This window comes from Diplodia seriata, assembly GCF_021436955.1.
Source record: "Diplodia seriata strain FDS-637 chromosome Unknown scaffold_2, whole genome shotgun sequence".
Lineage (NCBI taxonomy): Eukaryota > Fungi > Ascomycota > Dothideomycetes > Botryosphaeriales > Botryosphaeriaceae > Diplodia > Diplodia seriata.
Window position 1 is genome coordinate 2,689,118 of NW_027117309.1, and position 20,491 is coordinate 2,709,608.

General features: G+C 56.9%; 8 protein-coding genes across 8 annotated transcripts; 6 read left to right on the forward strand and 2 right to left on the reverse strand.

The window, feature by feature from the left end:
• Positions 1 to 176: 176 nt before the first annotated feature.
• On the forward strand, positions 177 to 764 carry SLS55_002160 (uncharacterized protein; the record flags this gene model as incomplete). The annotated part of the gene is made up of 4 exons (XM_066773644.1): positions 177 to 213; positions 268 to 332; positions 395 to 463; positions 594 to 764. The coding sequence occupies 4 exons, from the start codon at positions 177 to 179 to the stop codon at positions 762 to 764; spliced, it is 342 nt and encodes a 113-aa protein (XP_066636211.1).
• Positions 765 to 1,157: 393 nt separating this feature from the next.
• SLS55_002161 (uncharacterized protein) lies at positions 1,158 to 1,919 on the forward strand (the record flags this gene model as incomplete). The annotated part of the gene is made up of 1 exon (XM_066773645.1): positions 1,158 to 1,919. The coding sequence occupies one exon, from the start codon at positions 1,158 to 1,160 to the stop codon at positions 1,917 to 1,919; it is 762 nt and encodes a 253-aa protein (XP_066636212.1).
• A 3,380-nt stretch (positions 1,920 to 5,299) lies between these two features.
• SLS55_002162 (uncharacterized protein) lies at positions 5,300 to 6,720 on the reverse strand (the record flags this gene model as incomplete). Its single annotated transcript, XM_066773646.1, has 3 exons — positions 5,300 to 5,549; positions 5,614 to 6,606; positions 6,668 to 6,720. 3 exons carry the CDS (start codon positions 6,718 to 6,720, stop codon positions 5,300 to 5,302), a joined length of 1,296 nt encoding a protein of 431 aa, XP_066636213.1.
• Positions 6,721 to 7,136: 416 nt separating this feature from the next.
• HAT1 (histone acetyltransferase 1) lies at positions 7,137 to 8,761 on the forward strand (the record flags this gene model as incomplete). The annotated part of the gene is made up of 3 exons (XM_066773647.1): positions 7,137 to 7,170; positions 7,225 to 7,500; positions 7,554 to 8,761. The coding sequence occupies 3 exons, from the start codon at positions 7,137 to 7,139 to the stop codon at positions 8,759 to 8,761; spliced, it is 1,518 nt and encodes a 505-aa protein (XP_066636214.1).
• Positions 8,762 to 9,472: 711 nt separating this feature from the next.
• Positions 9,473 to 11,058, forward strand: PDA1 (alpha subunit of pyruvate dehydrogenase; the record flags this gene model as incomplete). Its single annotated transcript, XM_066773648.1, has 5 exons — positions 9,473 to 9,607; positions 9,675 to 9,808; positions 9,908 to 10,362; positions 10,420 to 10,655; positions 10,738 to 11,058. 5 exons carry the CDS (start codon positions 9,473 to 9,475, stop codon positions 11,056 to 11,058), a joined length of 1,281 nt encoding a protein of 426 aa, XP_066636215.1.
• A 2,412-nt stretch (positions 11,059 to 13,470) lies between these two features.
• SLS55_002165 (uncharacterized protein) lies at positions 13,471 to 14,604 on the forward strand (the record flags this gene model as incomplete). Its single annotated transcript, XM_066773649.1, has 1 exon — positions 13,471 to 14,604. One exon carries the CDS (start codon positions 13,471 to 13,473, stop codon positions 14,602 to 14,604), a length of 1,134 nt encoding a protein of 377 aa, XP_066636216.1.
• Positions 14,605 to 15,038: 434 nt separating this feature from the next.
• THI6 (thiamine biosynthetic bifunctional enzyme) lies at positions 15,039 to 16,875 on the reverse strand (the record flags this gene model as incomplete). The annotated part of the gene is made up of 5 exons (XM_066773650.1): positions 15,039 to 15,807; positions 15,882 to 16,301; positions 16,351 to 16,486; positions 16,541 to 16,717; positions 16,770 to 16,875. 5 exons carry the CDS (start codon positions 16,873 to 16,875, stop codon positions 15,039 to 15,041), a joined length of 1,608 nt encoding a protein of 535 aa, XP_066636217.1.
• Positions 16,876 to 18,304: 1,429 nt separating this feature from the next.
• Positions 18,305 to 20,229, forward strand: SLS55_002167 (uncharacterized protein; the record flags this gene model as incomplete). Its single annotated transcript, XM_066773651.1, has 3 exons — positions 18,305 to 18,383; positions 18,437 to 19,924; positions 19,982 to 20,229. 3 exons carry the CDS (start codon positions 18,305 to 18,307, stop codon positions 20,227 to 20,229), a joined length of 1,815 nt encoding a protein of 604 aa, XP_066636218.1.
• Positions 20,230 to 20,491: the final 262 nt, after the last annotated feature.

A 20,491-nucleotide genomic window follows, 5' to 3' on the forward strand; every position in this document is an offset into this window, starting at 1 on the left:
CTCCTGTTAAGAACGCTCGTGCCTATATCCAGCTCTGAATGTGTGACGTCTCAGGATCAGAGGTCTATTTTAGGACGCTATCGATAGTGGCTCCCGGCCGATAAGCTTCCAGCCGCATTGACGACTCTCTGAGCTTTCCACCAGTGTTTGTGAAACACCACACTACCACCGCCGTGATGGAAGTCTCTCAGCGCAATGCGGCCGCCTTACAAGGTGCGAACAGATCTCTTGAGATTTTTGATTGTACAGCCTGCTCACCAAACAAAGAGCGCTCCCAGAAGCTCGCCGCAGCGCTCGTCAAGCGGTTCGAGAACGTTGTCGCTTTGGCTTCCGTATGAGCCCACCCGCTCTTTCCCTCGCGCAGCATGCTTACATCGAACTCTGCTACGGATAGCCCGACAGTAAAGACTACAACACCACCGCGAACAAGAAGTGGCAAATGGAGGTCGAAACGGCTGCGCTGGTAAAACGCCCTTCCCGCCCACATCTTCCTGCATGAAGCGCTCAGTTCCCAGCATCTTTCCCCTTGGTACGCACACTCTTCAAAGCGAGCTAGGACTGATTCGCTCGCCTGGGGATTATCCTTCCTCTAGATCCGCGCTACCGAAGAGATCCTCACCCTCACTCGGCAGATGCAAGAACTCTGGCTCTTCGGGAACCTCAACACGCTCGACGCGAACGACAAGCAGAACGTGGAGCGCATGGAGCAGGACGTCAGAGCTATGATTGCGGCGATCGAGGGTCTGGCGAATGAGAAGCTGTGAGAGTGAAGGAATGATAACATACGTTCGGCTGAAGATCGTGAAGACCTGGCAGAGCACGGCCCACTGGGGAAGAGGTGCTTATTTTGGCGTTTACGGATAGGATATACCCAATTGCTCGCGCACGACAGAATCACAATGGGGAGGTTGAGCAACAACCACAAGCTGGTCTTCATATGCTGTGCTTGCTGCGATGCGGCCACCACTTATTGCCCGCATGCCCGCGTGTGAGAAAACGCGTTCGCGGCGCGTCTTCCCTAGCACACGCCCCGCACCTTTTTTCTTAGCTTCTACTCACCTCCCCCCAACGCCGCCTTAACGACAAGAGCAGTGGACAATTGACGATCTCGCAGCCCAGCAATGACCACCGAAGAAAACGCCTCCTCGGCAGCAACCATGGCAAGCAGCAGCAGCAGCAAGAAGATCCCGCTCACCCTCATCGTCGCCGCCACGCCCTCGCTCGGCATCGGCAAGAACGGGACCCTGCCCTGGCCGCAGCTGAAGAAGGAAATGGGCTACTTCGCACGCGTCACGAAGCGCGTCGTCGTCCCCGCCTCTACCACCATCACCACTACCGCGACTTCGACGATTCGGAGAAACGCCGTCGTCATGGGCCGCAAGACGTGGGAGTCGATCCCGCCCCGCTTCCGCCCGCTGAGGGACCGCGTCAACGTCGTCGTGTCGCGCGACCCGGCGAGGATCCCCGGCATACCACCCACGCCGCCGACGGCCATCGACGCTCCTGCTGCGGGAGAGGAGAGCGACCCCGCCGCCGCGCCAATTGCTGCGTCTTCGCTGCCGGACGCCCTGGAGAAGCTGGGTCTGCTGCAGAAGAGGGGCGCGTTGGGGAGGGTGTTCGTCATCGGCGGCGCGCAGCTGTACGAGGCGGCGTTGAAGCTGGACGAGGCGGAGAGCGTGCTGTTGACGCGGGTGTGGCGGGAGTATGAGTGCGATACCGTGTTTCCGGTGGATGTGGTGGGGTCGGAAGGGAAGGGCGGGAGTGGGTGGGTGAGGAGGGCGAATGGTGGGGATGGCGGGTTGAGCGAGTTCGTGGGCGAGGAGGTGGCGGAAGGCAGGGTGAAGGAAGTTGTGAAAGGGAAGGAGGGAGAAGCGGACGATGAGGTGGAGTTTGAGTTTTGTTTGTTTGAGAGGGCATAGGTGCTTGTATAAGCGATTGAAAATAAGGCCACCGAAGGCTGGAAAACCTATTCACGGTATTGGAGGGGGGCTGTGATGCTGCAGAACCATTGGCTAAAAGAATTTCAGGATTTACGCTTGTTGAAGAGTAAGTACCGCTTCATCACTATACATGACCAAACTTTCATTGGCTCATAGCACATCTTGATTTTTCTGCAACCCGCGAGGCTCTACACACGTGCATTGGTAATGCTCAACTATTGTGCAACCAAATATGCAACTGACGAAACAGATTGTACGGTTCATATGCTGGGGTGGTCACACAGGTCCTCATCCTCCCATTGGACTGCGCATAACTTTGCATGCGTCCAATTAAATGTGGCGTATGACCGTGCCCTAGCATCCTTGTCGGGCACCCTGTATCTCACCTCCAACCTTGTATATCTTTTCCTCAGCCTGACAGCGAGACAATGTTTTTAAAACGCACACTTCTGCCGCAACTACGCTCTTTCCACGCAACATCCACCTCTCTTCCTTTCGGTTGTTTCTCACAATGGCGAAACCCCGCAACTCATTCGAAGGCTGCCAGGCCGACGCCTCTCTCCCACCCGGAGGCCAGTCGGGCACAATGGCTGTCCAGGATTCATTCGAAGCCTGCTATACAGGAATCTCCCTTGCACCTGATGAAGGAGAATTAGACACATCAGCTCGTTTATTCGGCGACTATCTGTGGGAAACGGACACAATGGCCGGCTTGTTCGAGGAATCTTCGTGGCAGCCAATGTCGTGCGCACCATATCAGGTCGGTGACGTTCCAGCTCTTTCCAACTCCGAACTCCCATCGTTGTCGCCGGCATCTCCAAACACACCTCTAGCCGTGCTAGGAGATGATATGAATCTCAACACAGCCAGCGCTTCCACCCGTCAGAACCCTTATGAAGGCTCCAAAGACGCATCGCTATCAGTTCATGACGGACCTGAGCTTCGCATCACGCCTGGGGTTGAGGCATGGATAGATGAAAGCAGCTTCCATTTCACTTTCGAAGAACAAACGAATTGCGTAGCCGACCCCGGACCGCATGCGTAAGTATTTGGTATCCCGCAAATCATTTCTGATTCTAACCTTATTCCGGACAGCGGAACTACCCAGGGGAGCCAAAATGCTGGTGATGGTACGGTGAAGTCACGGCAGCAGATCAAAGGACCGGATAAGGAGATCCTCCTTCAACAATTCGAAGAAAATCCGTGCCCAGATGATGCAGCCCTCCAAAGCCTCGCACGAGAGATAGGCATAGCGACAGGCAAGCTCCGTACCTGGTTCAACAATAAGCGGCATCGGCATGCTCAAAAAGGTATGCTAAACAATGATATAGTCTCCAGGCAGAATTTGCACGCTGACTGCAATTCTCATACCAAGATGGTACCACTTCTAAAGATTCTCCAGATTCCGCGCCGCAAGCCGACCAAGTTTTCCAGCCCTCGTCACGACAGGTCTCGCATCCGTTGACCGAATCCAATTTGCAGAACATGCAAGAGACCACTGAACGCACTTGGTATCCATCCGCACTGGAAGCGTACATTGACATGCCGCTCGAGGAGGATCCAGATCAGCTGGAAGCGATTAGAAGACAAGCGGAGCTCAGCCCACCCTTGGAAAGCGAGTCATTGGCACGCGAACCATCATCAAACAGATTCTTACCTTATAGACGACGCGGATCCGTCCACTCCGCTGGTAGTTCCGGAAGTAGCTGCGGTTCGTTTAGTTCTCAGGGTAGCCAAAGACCCCGCCGTGGTAGGCGTCTTTACAACACTCAAGTTTCTCAGCCAATTTTTCAGCCCAGCACGAGTAAGAAACCTGTATTCTTCTGCACTTTCTGTGGAAAACAGTTGAAGGATGAGTATCAATGGAAACGCCATGAGGAGTCGGTCCATGTACCACGATCTGTCTGGGTATGCGAAATATGGCCTTGTCAAGATAGCAAGCCGATCGACGACCGTATATTCAAGAGAAAGGACCAATTTGTCCAGCATCTCGAAAGATTACACTCGAATTTGACGAAACCAAGCGGGAAGGAGGCAAGCATCCTGCGAGCACAAAGGGAAGCACCGGCTCTCGTACTGAAGCACCCAGCGCTCAAGTGCGGGTTTTGCGGCAATTATCTTCTCGATTGGAAGGCGCGAGTAGAACACATCTCAGCTCACTTTCGAAGTGGAATGAAGCTCACATCTTGGTGGCTGGCCCGCCTCAGCCTCAATGAGGTTGCACAGTCTCCAACAACTCTGTAGGTTTTGAATTACCGAACCCGCATTACTTCTTTAATTCTGAGGAACTCATCTAACAGCTTTTTTATCCAGAATCAAGTACAATCCTAGCAATAGTGCGTTGGAACGCCCTCCCAGTGTGGGTATACCGGGTCCCAAATGGTCCTGCCGGTCGCTCATGGGTCTTCCTGATGCCTGCAACAGATTGTGGTCACTACCTTTCCCCGATGCCATATCCTGTTTGTATTGCCAGGAGTCTTTCCTCTCATCAGACTGGACAGAGGCGCTCACACATGTTGTGTCTGTTCACAAATGGCGACGGTGTCATCAAGAAATCTTTTCCACCGAAAATGAATTCCATGAACACCTGATCGAGCACCATGCATTGGCGAACCCGCCAGGCTCATTTTGCGGGCGAAGACTGATTCGCAACGCGCAATTCACCCAACCGGCCTACGCCAATACGGGTGTGTTCAGGACGAAAAGAAAGCTGGATTCGATCTCTTCATGTGACGGGCCGCCTACAAGGAGCGTATTCTTACTGGACACGACTCTCATTTCCGAGGCGGATGTTGTATGATTCTTAAATTTGAGGTGGAATTAGCTTTCAGTTGTTGATAGATTTAATCAGACAACCCCAGGATCAAACGGCCGGTATACCATTGCCTTCTACCGTTCTATATTTCTCTATAGCTTCTACACAAGTGCATCATCTCGAGAAACCGCCATTAAATCACTATTTTTGGCACCTCGTGGCTGTACAAGCTAACATCTACGCTACCAGTGCCGGATGGAAATCCTACCGGCTGCCTGCTCTCCGCTGCACCTGGGGAAGCGATTACGCTGTCTGTGGGACCAATCAAGATACGCATCCCCTAGGCACCACTCCCCTCTGTCGAATCACCGTAAAGGGCAGCAGATATGGAATCCCACAATAAATCCATTAGAATCCGTAAGTCTATCACCAGCCGCACGCTTGCGCAGCTAGGCCTAAATGCAAAGCCATGGATCAATCCATCATAGACGACAAGAGTATACCCTCCAAAATTCCCAGAACTCCATGCAGCACGTCAATCACACGATTCGCCCCCCTTCTTTTTATCTTATTCCAACTTCACCTTCATCAAACGCTACACCCATTAATGTCCATGAGCATGCCCGTGCCCCACTTGAGTTAAAAGCGGCACCAGCATGCCTGCCACCATAATCGCGACCTCCGTTCCGCTCTGACCCCCTTTCCCGCGACCGCCAGCGTATCCGTCCAGCAGACCGCTGTCGCCGTAGCCATTGAGAATAGAGCTTCCCGTCGAACCATTGCGAGAGTGTAGCGAGTTGCTGCCGTGAGAATGGGATGATGTCGTCTCCTGCATGGAGTGCATGGCGACGTAGCTGCAGACAACATGTGGTTAGCCGGCATTGAAGTGGTGGGGGAAGATGTGGCGGTTCTACTTACAGAAAAGTGCCGCCGGAGAAGAGCAGCACGCAGCCCGTTGCGAACTGCATGCCTTCTTCTCCGCCAAGGGTCTCTCGCCCGAGGATGTTAACGACGATCCAGGTCGCTATCGCGCCGGCGGGAGCGGCGAGGCTGAAGACGATGAGGTGGGTGCGGGCGGTGCGTTTGCTGAGGCCCTGCTTGAGGAGCACGGATGTCAGGCCGAAAGCGGCAGGTGCCTTGTGGAGCATGATTGCCAGGAAGATGATAAGGCCGAGCTTGGTGCTGGAGGTGCTAGACGATGCGCCCAGTGCTATGCCGTCGGCAGCGGCGTGGATGACGAGACCAATTGTTGTGGCTGGGGGGTTGGATTGCCCGCCGGGAAGCGCCGCGTCGGCCGGGTACATATTCGGCGAGTGGGAAGGCGAGTGGTGAAGGCCGCTGGAGAGGTTCGAAAGAGATATATGAAGAGGCTTGGAGGGACCGGCGGCCATGATGGCTGGGAGAGCATCAATCAGGTACATCAGGATGAAGCCGAAAATCAGGGATAGGCCGACCCAGGCGTGTGGTTCCCTGTGATCAGGCTCCTCCTTGTGATGCTCTGAACCTTGAGGTCGGCCGACTTGAACCGGGTCGTCGCCTTCATCTTCCATTGGGTCAGACTCCTGAGCAGCTCGAGACCAGCCTGCAGGATCATCGTTCAAGCCTGCAATTGCTCCGGCATTGCCCTTGGCGCGCTCGAGATCCGCCTTCCAGCGGTCAATGACTTCGAGATTGCGCGACGCAGACCGGGCGTGCAATGGCGTTGGTATGTCGAGGTCGTCTAAGTATACATGGCGTTCGTGTTGCGTATGCGCGGCTGCTTCGTTGGCAGTGTACAGGGTTTCGATACCCTCGGGGATGATGACGATCAGCGAAGTGCCAACTAACACGCCGGTGCCCATGGCAGACATGAAGCGCAAGTGCCGTTGGGACATGGCAAAAGACAGAGGCAATGACCCGGCAAGAAAGGAGCTGCAGATGCTTTAGCGTGATTGGCCTCGAACTGGAACCGGCGTTGAGGCTGAAGACATACGAAATGGCCATGATCATGCTCAGGCCGAGCAGCATGAAGAGTCCGTTCCACATGCTGGCGGTGGACGCGCGGGGAGCACGCGCGAGAGGCGGGAACGAGGGGGCGACGAGCGCGATTGATGGCGAACAAGCAGCGAAAGGGTGCAGTCTACACCATGGCGCACTGAGGGCGGGAGTCGGCAGGGCGAAACTGGCGATGACGGCGTGCGACGAGCTGGCGTGGCCTGCGCGCCGAACCGTAGGGCTGGACACAGACCCTGGCATGGCGCGGGAGCTCGGGCCATCGTTGAGTCGCGCGCTGAGACCGAAGACGCGTGAAATGACGCCCGAGGTGCAGGCGCAGCGCGACTCCAAAGCCTGTCCTGCCACAGCTTCCGCCCGCACCGCGACCCGCCTCGCTTCCGCCGTTCCTTTGTCGCGCGTCGCATCCGTTCGATCTCGCTTGCCTCGTGCACGCCATCGCAGCCAACATGGCCGAACAAATTGCTGAGGAAATGCTTGAGTGTAAGTTTGCGCGCGACCCAGCTGCGCGCGCATCGCTGCTAATTGTCGCCGCAGGGCTCGCCGACTCCAACGAAGCTTTCAGCCTGAACCTCGTTCGCGCCGGCAGTGGCCAGGTCGTCTTCGAAGAGCCTTTCAATCCGGCATTCACATACCCCATTTTTGGCGAGGACGAGAAGATCTTTGGCTACAAGGATGTCGAGCTCGATCTCCGCTTCCGCGCGCACGACCTCAAGCCCACATTCAACATCCAGTATGGGGAGAAGTTCAAGGGAATTGGAAAAATCCAGGCCATGGACCTGAAGGATATGCTGAAGGATTTCCTTTTGCCTGGTGCGTGAGGTCCTCGCCTTTCGGTCCAATTGACCACTGACCATGGTTCGCAGAAGTCCTCAGCGGTGACAACTCGGCTGGGAACGGCTCCGCGGATGCCTCGGACAGCAAGTGGACTCCCCCTGGAAAGCTTGTCAAAAAGTACACGCAACATGGCAGGAACTTCGAGATCCGGTTTGGCAGCCTGACCGATCCCGCTCTCAAGCAGATCTTGGAGAACGCACAGGTTCTGGTGCCGCTGTTTATCGAAGGGGGAACTCTACAGGACTTGAAGGATCAGGAGTGGACAATGGAGCGCTGGAAGCTTTTCCTGCTTTACGAAGTCACGCCTCTGGAGAACGACGATGCTTCGACTCCCTATACCTTCGTTGGTTTCGCTACCTCGTACCGCCTCTGGGTGTTCCCAACCAAGGAGATACTCGCCCTTACCCACGACACGCCTGCTGCCCATGCGTCAGAGAAGGATCCAGTGACGGGTGTTTTCCTCGGCAACTACAGCCCGCTCGATGCACCCTCGCGCGAACGCATTTCGCAATTCATCATCATTCCACCCTACCAGGGCCAGGGTCATGGCAGCCATCTCTACAACTCGATGATGACCATGTTCCTCAACGACAAGAACGTCTTCGAGGTCACGGTAGAGGAACCAAACGAGGCGTTCGACGACATGCGCGATTGGTGCGACCTTGCACGCCTCCGCCAAAACCCGACGTTCGGAAACATGACCATTGCGGACAGCATTCCCGTGGAGGCATTGGCACCGGATGCAGAGTCGCCATCTTCCCTTTTGCTACCGCAGGATGAGCTTGTAAAGATCCGTCACGCAGCAAAGATTGTGCCCAGGCAGTTCCATCGGCTTGTCGAGATGCACACGCTCAGCCAGATCCCGGCCTACAACCGCAAACTTGCCCGCATCACGCGAAAACACAAAGCAACAGATCCCAATGACCGCAGGTACTACTTTTGGAGGCACCTGACCAAGGAGAGGCTCTACAATCACAACAGGGACCAGCTTATGCAGGTCGACGAGAGCGAGAGGGTAGAGAAGATCGAAGCGGCTCTCCCGGGACTGGAGGCATCTTACGAGAGAATCATTGAGAGGGCCGAGAAAAGGCCAGTGACTACAGGTGAAGGGTCTGGAAAGACGGTTCCGGCTAAAAGGAAGTACATTATCTCAGACGACGAGGACGACGAGGATGCCGAGGATGATGATGATGATGAGGCAGAGGCAGAACCCAAGAAGGCCAAGATTGATGCGTAATCTCATATACCAGAGTAGAAAGTCTACGACATGGAAGCACAAAGGCGGTGGAAGAAGCGGAACGGGTAATTGATACGGGCGTCAGGGTATAAAATTCGGCTTGCAAAGGGTGGGGCGTCAAGAGGGCGGATGTCTGGAGCTTCAATTTGGTTGATCCGCTTGGAGTGCACCTAAGGTATTTTCCGTAGATACCATTGAGCAGTAGGGTACGTAAGGACCAGGATTTGCACACTTTCGAGCAGTTGCAGCTTCGGAGATGGCGTGGCTGCGGTGTTGTTGTTGTGGCTGTTGAAATTCTTGTCAGCAACAGCACGAATGGCTGAGCGTCGGAGAGTAAGCGGGTCGATCGGAGCTGAACACAGGAGCTCAGCTCCGGCGATAGCAGCAAGGTGCAGCGCGCAGTGCACCTAACGGCAGTGGAGAGTTTCTTTGGATAATAAAAGAGGACGACGGAAGCTGCGCGCGCACGTCAAGGCAGTCGTACAATTGAATGTGGAGCTGGTCGAGGCGCGGGCGGCGCGGCCGCGTCGGAGCGCATTGGCGCAAGCCGATGTTGGCCGTCGGATTCTCAACCCGCCGGAGCGGCCCCAACACGACTGTGCGGGAAGATTTGTCTATCTCGGCCGGCCAACCCGCCTCTCTTCCATCTCGCCCACCCCATCCACCGCCCCCTTCCCTTTTGCTTCCGCCTCTTTCTCCGCAGTCGAAGCCATGTTCTCGCGAGCCCTGAGGACAAAGGCCGCCGCCGCCCCGCTGCGCCGCTTCTACGCAGCTCCGCTCGCCGCGCGCCGCACCGTCACCACCGACGCCGCTTCGTCGCACGCTGACCGCGAGGCCGTCCCCGCTGTTCGTGCTCCTGTGCAATTACTTCAGATGCTGCCAATTGATGCTAACGCCAGCGCCCAACCCACAGGAGGATGACAAGCCCTTCGAGGTCCGCCTCTCGGACGAGGCCTTTGAGACCTACGAGCTCGACCCGCCCTCCTACTCCCTCCAGACTACCAAGAAGGAGCTGAAGCAGATGTACTACGACATGGTCGCTGTTCGGTACGCTCCCCTCACAATTGCCTGCGCGCAAGGCTCCTTCGGATATGTCGGCCTGGGCGAATGAGGGACTCGATCGCTGACTTTGCGTCTTTTCCGCAGCCGCATGGAGATGGCTGCCGATCGTCTATACAAGGAGAAGAAGATCCGCGGTTTCTGCCATCTTTCCACCGGTCAGGAGGCCGTCGCCGTCGGTATCGAGCACGCCATTGACCGCGGAGACTCGATCATTACCGCCTACCGTTGCCACGGTTTCGCCATGATGCGCGGTGGTACCGTCAAGTCTATCATTGGCGAGCTGCTCGGCCGGAGAGAGGGTATTGCCTACGGCAAGGGTGGTTCCATGCACATGTTTGCCCCCAACTTCTACGGCGGTAACGGTATCGTCGGCGCCCAGGTTCCTGTTGGTGCTGGTATTGCCTTTGCCGACCACTACCTTGGCAACAAGCAGGTCACCCTCTCGCTGTACGGTGACGGTGCTTCCAACCAGGGTCAGGTGTTTGAGGCGTTCAACATGGCTAAGCTGTGGAACCTTCCCGTCATCTTCGGCTGCGAGAGTATGAATCCGACAGCTCCGCGTTAGCATTGGCATCTGCGTCTAACAGGGACTACAGACAACAAGTACGGCATGGGTACTGCCGCTTCCCGTTCTTCCGCCATGACCGACTACTACAAGCGTGGCCAGTACATCCCCGGTCTCAAGATCAACGGTATGGACGTCCTCGCCGTCAAGGCTGCCGTCGCCTTCGGTAAGGAGTGGTGCGCCGCTGGCAAGGGTCCCCTTGTCTTCGAGTTCGTTACCTACAGATACGGCGGTCACTCCATGTCCGACCCTGGTACCACCTACCGCGTATGTTCTCCCGGAATTCTAGCTCCATGCCAGCTGGAAGTATCTATGTTTAGTGTTCACGTTGAGCTAATGGCATCTACAGACCCGTGAGGAGATCCAGCGCATGCGCAGCACCAACGACCCCATTGCCGGCATCAAGCAGAAGCTTCTCGACTGGGGCGTCACCTCTGAGGATGAGCTCAAGGCCATCGACAAGGAGGCCCGCAGCAACGTCGACGCCGAGGTCGCCGAGGCCGAGAAGATGGCTCCTCCGGAGGCCACCCCCCAGATCCTGTACGAGGACATCTACGTCCGTGGCTCCGAGCCCGCCTTCATGCGCGGCCGTGTTCCTGAGGAGAACTTCTACTACGCCGAGAGCAACATCTCCTCGGAGCCCACCAAGAGGGTTACCGGTGTCAACTAAATCGACTATTCCGGTGGAGAATTGAAAGAGCGGTCAAGTGGGGAAGCGGAATCGCGTAAATGATCCTCGGAGCGGCGATGGGGAAAAGAACTGAGCGGAATGAACAGATTTGAATTGAATCGATTCTGCGCAAGTTCAAGTGGGAGGGCTGTACGCATTAGACTTTGGGTTTTTTTCCATCATCAAACCTTTTTACCCCCTCTGTGTCAGGAGTCTCCAGTACTAAATTCCCAATTTTTTATTTGCTGTTCGTATGCACTTTGTGTACTAAATACACGTTACTCAACGGTGTGGACTCTTTGCATCGTTCCTTGGTTAATTGCACTGTGCAGCGTCTTGATCATTCTCGTTATCTGTGGCATACAGGGTTTGGCGGGATTGCTCCCAGGTAGTTGTGCTTTGTTTGAGCACAATGGAGATGGAGAAACCTGTTGAATGGTGGCCTCACATGACGGAGGCTCCTGCTGGCATCCACCCACGACACACCCCTGCTCTTCAGCAGCTCTGTAATCTATGGACATGACCATCGCGAGTCCGTGGCTCGGACGTTGGCGAACATGTGGATGACATGCCATCGTTCAGAGACGGACTTTGAGAGAGCGGATTTTCTTCTCTTCCCCGTCATTGTTGAGAAACAATGTGGCATGGGCTCCCCGTGCGAAATTATAGAACCACTGCGCAGGCTACTGACTCTGACAACGCCGACTGGCGATCGGGAGTTTGGCGCGTACAACGGGCGCGTTTATTGCGACGCGTACGGCATGGAGCAGCTACAGATACTGTAGGGATGGGCGTGGATGTGAGACGACGGTGGTATTCAGCGCTATGAGTAGATGATGAGGGGGGGGGGGGGCATTGATAACTGGCGGTTTCTGATGTCTTCGTCTCGTCAGAATGCTGCCGGCGCAAGGCCTTTTGAGCTTGAGGTGAAGAGGATGGGGGACGGGGAAGCACATGGGAAAAGTTTCGAAGACGCAGGACCACGAGAAACACGCAACAGTTCGTCGAATACCACGGAGATTGTGCTGTAGACAGGTTGTAGATGATCCACAAAGTATACAGCACGCTGTCTGCCCGGTACGATAGCTTCCCTACATGAAGAAAAAAGAAATGGCGGCACATGCTCGGTGCAAGACCCCGCCCAGGTGGTACTGCCTTTGGACATAGTACGACCATTCTTTCGCTTCTGATTTGGCATCAGGCTTTCGCACTGTGTCAGACATTAGTGTTATTACTTGAAGAAGGCCTTGCTTTATCTTTTTAATCCACAGCTTCTGTAGGAAGCACTGTGGTTGAACATACCCCAACCTCACTCACCTGCTTAACCTGTTGACCAGAATTTTGGAAATGAGTCATGCTCCCGTATGATCCTCCTGATGCAAGATTTATTGCTGGTGCGGTAAGCGATCGGTAGCCCGCATCTTTCCACAATGGGACGTCTGCCGCCGGTGAGGCAGGTTCAAAGGCAAATTTATTTCTTCACTAAAGATCGATGCGAGCACCACTGGCTCTTGTGATGACCTTTTGAAGTCTTTACGCCTGAACAGCTTAGGTATGCTCTCGAGGATTATTTGCTTAGTAGAGCGCTGCTGAAACATGGGAAGGTGGTGATGCTGAGTGTCAGGATAATACACATGCGGTGTTCATCTCAAGTGACGAGTATGCTTGTAGTATTTTGGTTAAGAAAGTGAATTCTCAACCATCACAGGTTTCCAAAGAGCCGTGGGTGAGACAGTGACCGCCGGTTGCCCCATACAACCCGGCGGACGCCGCGACTGCCACATGTGACTGCCACATTTGGCAGCCGCGAAGGTGCCTGCCCACCTGCACAGCTGACAGGGTCCAGGTCCGTGCGGGCCTTCCGCATACTTAAGCCCGCTTCTTCCTTTCTTTCTTCGCTTTCTTCTCTTTCTCTTTACTTCAAAATGTTTCTCTTTGCCTTTTCCGCTTAGAGATTCGCCCAGTGATTACAGCTAAGCCAAAATCGCAGACAACCGGCGCCTGGGATCGTCAAATCCCGCCGAGCGTTTCAGGTTCGTCAATGTGAATAAAAGAGAGCTCTGAGGGCATTAGATAGTTTGACTTGAATTAAGATCTTCTTCAACAACAACAATGTTCCATCTTCCATTGCCAAGTGATCTAGGTGACTGTGTTTACCTCAAAACATACTGAGCTTGTTCGGCTTTGATCCGATGCGCGCTACTCCAACAGCACTCCATAACACACACAGTGGCCTTCGACGTTATTTAGCGACCATGACAGATCAATCTAGCATTTATACCGGCTTCCCTTCATGCTCCTCTCCATCCAACTATCGACTCTACTCCACCCTTACAGGTGTTCCTCGAAAACTTGCCTCGCCGAGCACTCAAACCACCGTTGATCAACCTCTTAACCGAATCGAATTCGACCATGGCTTCCGAGCGGGACAACATGGCTGTCGGTGAGTTACAGATGGACCTCACCTCCCAGAGCGACGGCACTTCGGTCGTCGCCGGCTCCAACAACGCCGTCCCGAGCAGGACTTTGCTCTCCCTCCCCGCGGAGATCCGGCAGCAGATCCTGGCTAACGTCTTCAGCGTGGGCCTACGGCCCCTCCGCCTCCGCCACGTCCGCGGCATCACCGCGCTGCCCGAGACGCCCTCGCACCATCGCGCCGGCTACGCCAGGGCGCACCTGAACAGCGCCGAGCGGCACTCGTACGCGCAGCTGCGCGGCCTCGGCGTCGTCTGCCGCACCTTCCAGCAGGACCTGCTGCGGGTCGAGCGGCTGTGGCTCTCGCGCTGCTTCGCGCTGGACCTGGGCGACTTCCTGCAGTGGGTGGACGAGGCGGCCAAGAATGGCGGGTCGGCCAGCGCGGCCTCGTGCTCCGCCGCCTTCTCGAACCCGCTCCCGCGCCACCGCGAGCAGGAGCTGCAGATCAGGCAGCGGACGACGTGGCTGAACAACGGGCGGGCCGGACAGCGTCCGCCGGTCCCGACGCACCTCCGCCAGGCGCGCGCCGCGGCCGCCCAAGCCGCGGCCGCTCCCGCTCCGCTGCACTCGCGCGGCAACCTCCACGTCACCCTGCTCCTCTTCGACGAGGACTGGGTCGCCTGGTGCCCGCCGGGTGCCGTCTACCTCGTCGGCTGCGCCCTCGCCTCGTTCTACATGCGGGGAGACTGCCACCGGCCCTGGCGCGACATCTGGAGAAAGCACCCTGTCACCCTCGACCCTTACCCCATCACCGGCGCCGACGCCTTCACGTACGCGTGGGTCGAGGCGCTGCACCGCCTCTCGCCGGAGCTTGTCAAGAGCCTCGGCATCCGCAGCGTGGAGATTGTGAACACGCGCCGCATGGTGCTGTGGGATGAGGGGAGAGACGCGCCGTTTGGCATGAATTGGGCGGGCGCTCCGGCCCTATCGCATGTGAAGGTGGGCAAGCGCGTGCCGGTCTGGATGGTCGGTTACTTGCGGGTGGTGTTGGAGATGCTGGGCCTGCCGGATGCGGTGTGGGTCGAGCACGAGGACTGTGGGGAGGACGGCAGGATGGACTGGAGCGCCTAGGTTATGCGCTATCGCTTCTTCTCATAGTGTCCGTCTGTCTGTCAGTAGACAGGCTCACGGTGTCCGCCATAGCAGCGATACTGCCTTTTCCTCTGTGTGTGTTAGTTTGGGAGGGATAGGTGCGGTTTGTGAAGGTCGCGTGCCTTCAGACTAGTTAGATGGGATAGAAAATCTGAAAATGGCGTCTCGAAAATTGAAACTGTGTTGTTAGTCCTTCATCGTGTCAGTGATAATATAGCTTGTTACCAACCACAGAACCTTGAACGTGCCACGGTGTGTAATCGAGATACTACTCGCATAAGCGAGATGCTACGCGTATAAGAGAGGAAGAAACTTGCTGAGTCTCTATTTTGTCGTCTGGCACATAACCTGTGGCGTCAGCTAGCTTCCCAAAACTCATTCCCTCCTCAAACCGCCCTGACACTTCCAATCCATCAATCAGCCAACTCCAAATCGATCCGCTCAACCCTCGCCGCCTCCACCCAGCTCCAATCCCCCTCGCTCGTCTCCTCCTTGATTCTATACAACTCGTCCAAGAACGCCGGCACAAACGTCCCCGGACCTTTGACGTCTTCTCTCGCAGCCGCGCGCTCAGCGGCGATTTCGTACATTAGCACGGCCGCCAGCGCGGCGACGAGCTTCTCATCCTTGGCGGCCGCCAAGAAAGCCGCGATCGTTGTCCCGAGCGTGCAGCCGGACCCGGTGATGCTTCCCAGATATTTATGGCCGTTGCGGATGGCCAAGGTGGTGCCGCCGTCGGAGATGACGTCGACAGCGCCCGTCATGACGACGATGTTCTTCTCGCGGCGGGCTAGCGCTTCGACGAGGCGGGCCTTGTCTTCGAGGGTGGAGGTGCTGGGGGTGCTGTCGACGCCGCGCTGCTGCGGGGGTGCGTCTCCGTTCGGCGGGTTGGCGTTGGCGTTGGCGAAGACGGTGGTGATCTCGTTCTCGTTGCCTTTGATGACGTCGAAGTAGCCGCCCGCGAGCAGCGATTTAACGGCGGCCCGGCGCTGCTGGGTGGCGCCGGCGCCGACGGGGTCAAGGACAACGGGCCCGCCGGTGGCGTTGTAGGCGCGGAGTGCGGTGTGGTAGTTTTGAAGGCCTTCGGGCGTGACGGTGCCCATGTTGATGACAAGGGCGCCGCCGAGGCCTGCGAGGTCCTTGGCTTCGAGGCCATTGTTGGACATGATGGGGGAAGCACCGCTGTTGGGAGTGATTAGCTCTCAATTCGGTCTGAGTTTTAGGGGACGGAGAGAAGTCGAGTCGGAGCAACTCACATGCACAACGCCACATTGGCTGCGAAGTTCTGCACCACAAGGTTCGTCATGTTGTGGCACAGCGGGTTCGCCTTGGCGAGAGTGGTCACGATGGGCGGCACGCGGTCCCTGATCTCGGTAGGGGAGACATGATACAGCGGACGCTGCTGGACGTCAAAGGGGGCTGGCGACCACACCAGTTTCCGGAGGTTCTCGGCAGCATCCTTGGGGTCGTCGGCGCCGATAAGGGCGCTGACAACGGCAATGCCGTTAATCGACTTGAACTCGAAGACGGATTGGAGGACGACACGCTGGCAATTGGCCTCGTTGATGCCGCCGATGCAGACAGTTTTGATGTCGGCGATGTCTTCCTGCTCGGAGAGGGCGCGGAGTATGTCACGCAGGCCAGCGATGCCGATGATGGATTTGGTGTTTTCCTTCCTGTCTGCGCGTCAGTCGAAGACGGATGCACGCTCGGAGGGCTAGTCACGTTGGGGTGGCGAAGACGGTTCCCAGGCCCAGGTAGTCAGCCCCGTCCTTTGCGGCCCTGATGGCCTCCTCGGCTGAGGATGCCGTCACTCCGATAATTGCATCTTCGCCGAGCAGCTGGCGGGCCGTGGTGAGGTCTGGCAGCCCGAGGCATCAGCACCGAGGACTGTCGCGGAGCGGGGAGGACTGACCCATGTCATCTTGGCCGATGTGGACGCCTTCGACACCGGCGGCCAGGGCGACATCCACGCGGTCGTTGACCAGAAGGGGAACGTTGTATTCACGGGTGACCTCATGCAGCTCCTTGGCAATTCGGATCAGGCTGGCCGTGTCGCTGGTTTTGTCGCGCAGCTGGACGATAGTCACACCTGGGCACGACGCTCAGTACAAGACATTGCAGATGGTGGCTGACGGACGTACCGCCCTCGACGGCGGCCCTGACGACGGACACGAGGTCGCGGCCGCGCAGGATGGCCGGGGTGTTGTCGGTGACGAGGTAGAGCGAGTAGTCGACGTCGTCCTTCATCTTGCCTCTACCGCAGCAATCCTTGCTCTTCTGGGGATGCGAGGGCTATCCTGAGGCTTGCGCTCGGCTGGCTACGGAAAGGGGCGCCCGTTGTTCGTGCCCGGCAACCGATCCGCTATCGCATCCGCGTTTTTCCTCGGCGGTGGCGGGGCGACTCAGTCAAGAGCATGACGTGATGTTGTGGCCGGCCTAAGCCCCAAAACATCGGCCTGGGAATGGCCACGTCAAACCCCTCGGCCGAAAAGGATCCTGCGCGTCAAGCCCGCCATCGAAGTGTGCTCGTGGGGATAAAACCAGCAGAACAAGAGCGGTGCAGAGTCGGTTGGGCTCGATTGACGCTGGGCTGACACGGCGGGCTGGGACATGAGACGAACAGGAAGCGACACAGAACACCCTCGCTGATTCAAGCAACAACAACCCCCGCGCAAGCTGACCTTCTTCCACCGCCGCCCACGGTTAGCGCTGCAGCGCACCAACACAAGTACCGCCAGGCTCAACCTAATTCGGCATCCCAGACCACGGCACTTCACTCTGCACGTCTCACGGCCAGCCTCGACGCCTTCCAATATCTTGTGCCTTGTGTAACGCATCAAGCTGGCGAAGCATTCGTCCCAGATATGCCAACCCGCCAATGGCTGTCGACAAGAGACAACAAGATTGGGGGCAAGAATGCTGAAGACTGCATCCTTCCTGCAGCCCGGCAGGCCTCACACGACAATATACTCGATTGCTCAACCTGCGCCATGCCATGCTGCTAGGCTACCATGCTCCCGACCTGCACGCAAGCGTTCGCCACCAGGATTGGCCGCTGGCGGCGACGTCCGAATGCAACGCGTCTGGATCCCCGGCATACGACTGCCTCCGCACGAGTAAGATGTTGTGCTCGCCCACGTGGGGACCCCGAGTTGTGCCTGCCTTGGTGCCTGAATCTGTTTGCGAGCCCACGTGTAGACGATGGCGACGCTCATTGGGACGTCTAAGCGTGCAGCCACCCTCCGCCAAGCGCTCCCTCCGCCGCAAGCCTCAGCCGCCAAGCCTCTTGTCCGCCAAGAACACCTCCCGCCGAGAGCCACTTCCGCCAACGGCACTCCAATCTCTACTCAACTTCCCGGATCTGAAGCCCAGTTTAGTCCCACCTAGCACGCCACAAGCGCTCCTCCAAGACGGCGTTCTCCTGGCCTGCTCTGCCCGGTGCTACATTCTCTTTTTTTGCTAGTGCCTCGCCTACGCCGGAATATCAAACTTGAAGGTCGAATCGAGACGGCGAGATGAGAACGTGCCACAACCTGATATACGGGTCCAGGCGGGCCACGCATGCACGTGGGGACTGCCGCAATATAGTACATAAGCCCTGTGTTCTGCAGTCTCTCCCTTGTCCCCCAGCACCCTAAGCCATCCCCCATCGAATCCTCCCTGCGCTTTAGTCAAGATGGTGCTCGAGGAGTACACGTACGTCTTCGTCATCGGCACTTTGTTTGCCATGCTCGATGCCTACAACAACGGTGCAAGTAAGTATCTCGCCCCCGTTTCCACCCATTCCGGGTACTGATTGAAGTGACAGACGATGTTGCAAACGCATGGGCGACCAGTGTCTCGTCGAGATCCATCTCGTACAGACAAGCGATGGTCTTCGGTACCGTATTCGAAATGCTCGGTGCCATCACCGTAGGCGCCCGGACGGCCGACACCATCAAGAACGGCATCATCCCGAACACTGCCTTCCAGGACAACCCCGGCGTCCAGATGCTCGCCTTCACCTGCGCTCTTGCAGCCGCTTCCTCTTGGGTCATGTGGTGCACAAAGCACTCTGCTCACGTCTCGTCGACCTATTCGCTCATCTCCGCCGTCGCTGGTGTCGGCGTTGCAACTGTCGGTGCCAAGGAAGTCCAATGGGGATGGAACAACGGTAAAGGTCTCGGGGCCATCTTTGCCGGCCTGGGCATGGCACCTGCTATTGCCGCCGGCTTCGGCGCTAGCATCTTCATGCTGATCAAGGTGCTTGTCCACATGCGCAAGAACTCCATGAGGTGGGCCGTTTACTCGTCTCCTTTCTGGTTCCTCGTTGCCGGCACCATCTGCACGCTGTCCATTGTCTACAAGGGCTCGCCCAACCTCAAGCTGAACAAGAAGCCTGGTTGGTACGTGGCCGCTGTGACCATGGGCACCGGCTGTGGTGTTGCTGCGCTAGCGGCCATCTTCTTCGTTCCCTTCCTGCACGCCAGGATCATCAAGAGGGACTACACTGTCAAGTGGTGGATGTTCCTCCAGGGCCCTCTACTCTTCAAGCGCCCCGCTCCCGCCGATGCCGACCGGGCCAAGGTTCCCAACTACGCCGTTGTCCAGCATGATGACGACGAGGAGCCCTCGACCACTGCGCCAGGCTCCAAGGCAGGATCCGAGAGCGGCGACGAGGCCATCATGGCCATTCCGGCCGGCGAGGCAAACGAGAAGCGACTCGTTGCGGCGACCGAGACCCGGAAGCCAACGTACAAGGAACTGCAAGAGCAGGGCGAGGAGAGGCTTCACGCGAAGCTGCGCAAGAAGGGTGGCCCCATTGGCTGGGCGATGCGTACGCTGCACAACAACCCCATGGGACCCGGCCAGATCTACGAGTCGCACAACGTTAAGATCCTGGCGAAGCGCATCCCGGCTATGATTGTATGCGGTGCCCTTTATGGCCTGCACTACGACATCCACGCGGCGCAGACGGGCGTCGAGGGCACGCCCGACGGCGCGCGCATGCAGCGTGTGTACGCGAATGCGGAGAAATACCCCAACGAGGTTGAGCACACGTACTCTTTTGTACAGGTCCTCACCGCGTGTACCGCCTCGTTCGCTCACGGCGCCAACGACATCGGCAACTCGGTCGGGCCCTGGGCCGTCATCTACTCGGCCTGGAAGACTGGTGATGCCGCTGCGGCCAAGGCCCCGGTGCCCGTCTGGCAGCTCGCCGTCCTCTCCGCCACCATCTCCCTTGGTCTCATCACCTACGGCTACAACATCATGAAGGTTATGGGCAACAAGATCACCTACCACTCGCCCAGCAGAGGTACGTCCAATCAACTCCCTTTTCTGCCCTCTACTCAAACTAACTTTGCATGATTAGGTTGCTCTATGGAGATGGGTGCCGCTATCACCGTCCTCGTCTTCTCGCAGTACTCGCTGCCCGTATCAACGTCCATGTGCATCACTGGCGCCACAGTTGGCGTCGGTCTCTGCAACGGCACCCTAAAGGCCGTCAACTTCCAGCGTGTCGGCCTCCTCGTTTTCTCCTGGATCATGACCATCCCCGTCGCCGGCACCATCGGTGGCGTGCTCATGGGTCTGTTCCTCAACGCCCCGCACTTTCAATAAAGAAGAGAAGGAGAAGTGTGTTCTTTCGTTGTCATCGCATATCCCGGAGGGATTTTTGGGTCATCGTTCACATGGCGTAGTAATGAGATTCCCGCTGTGCATTCTTTCTACTTGAATTTTTATATAGGTTGTCATGGCGTAGAGCTTTGATACATGGAGGCTACAACCTAGAATGAAGGGGTTTCCGGAGTGGGGGGCTGTTCAAAAAGTTTCTTCTATGACAAAAAGCTGCAAAGCATGAATTTACATCACGAACATATTA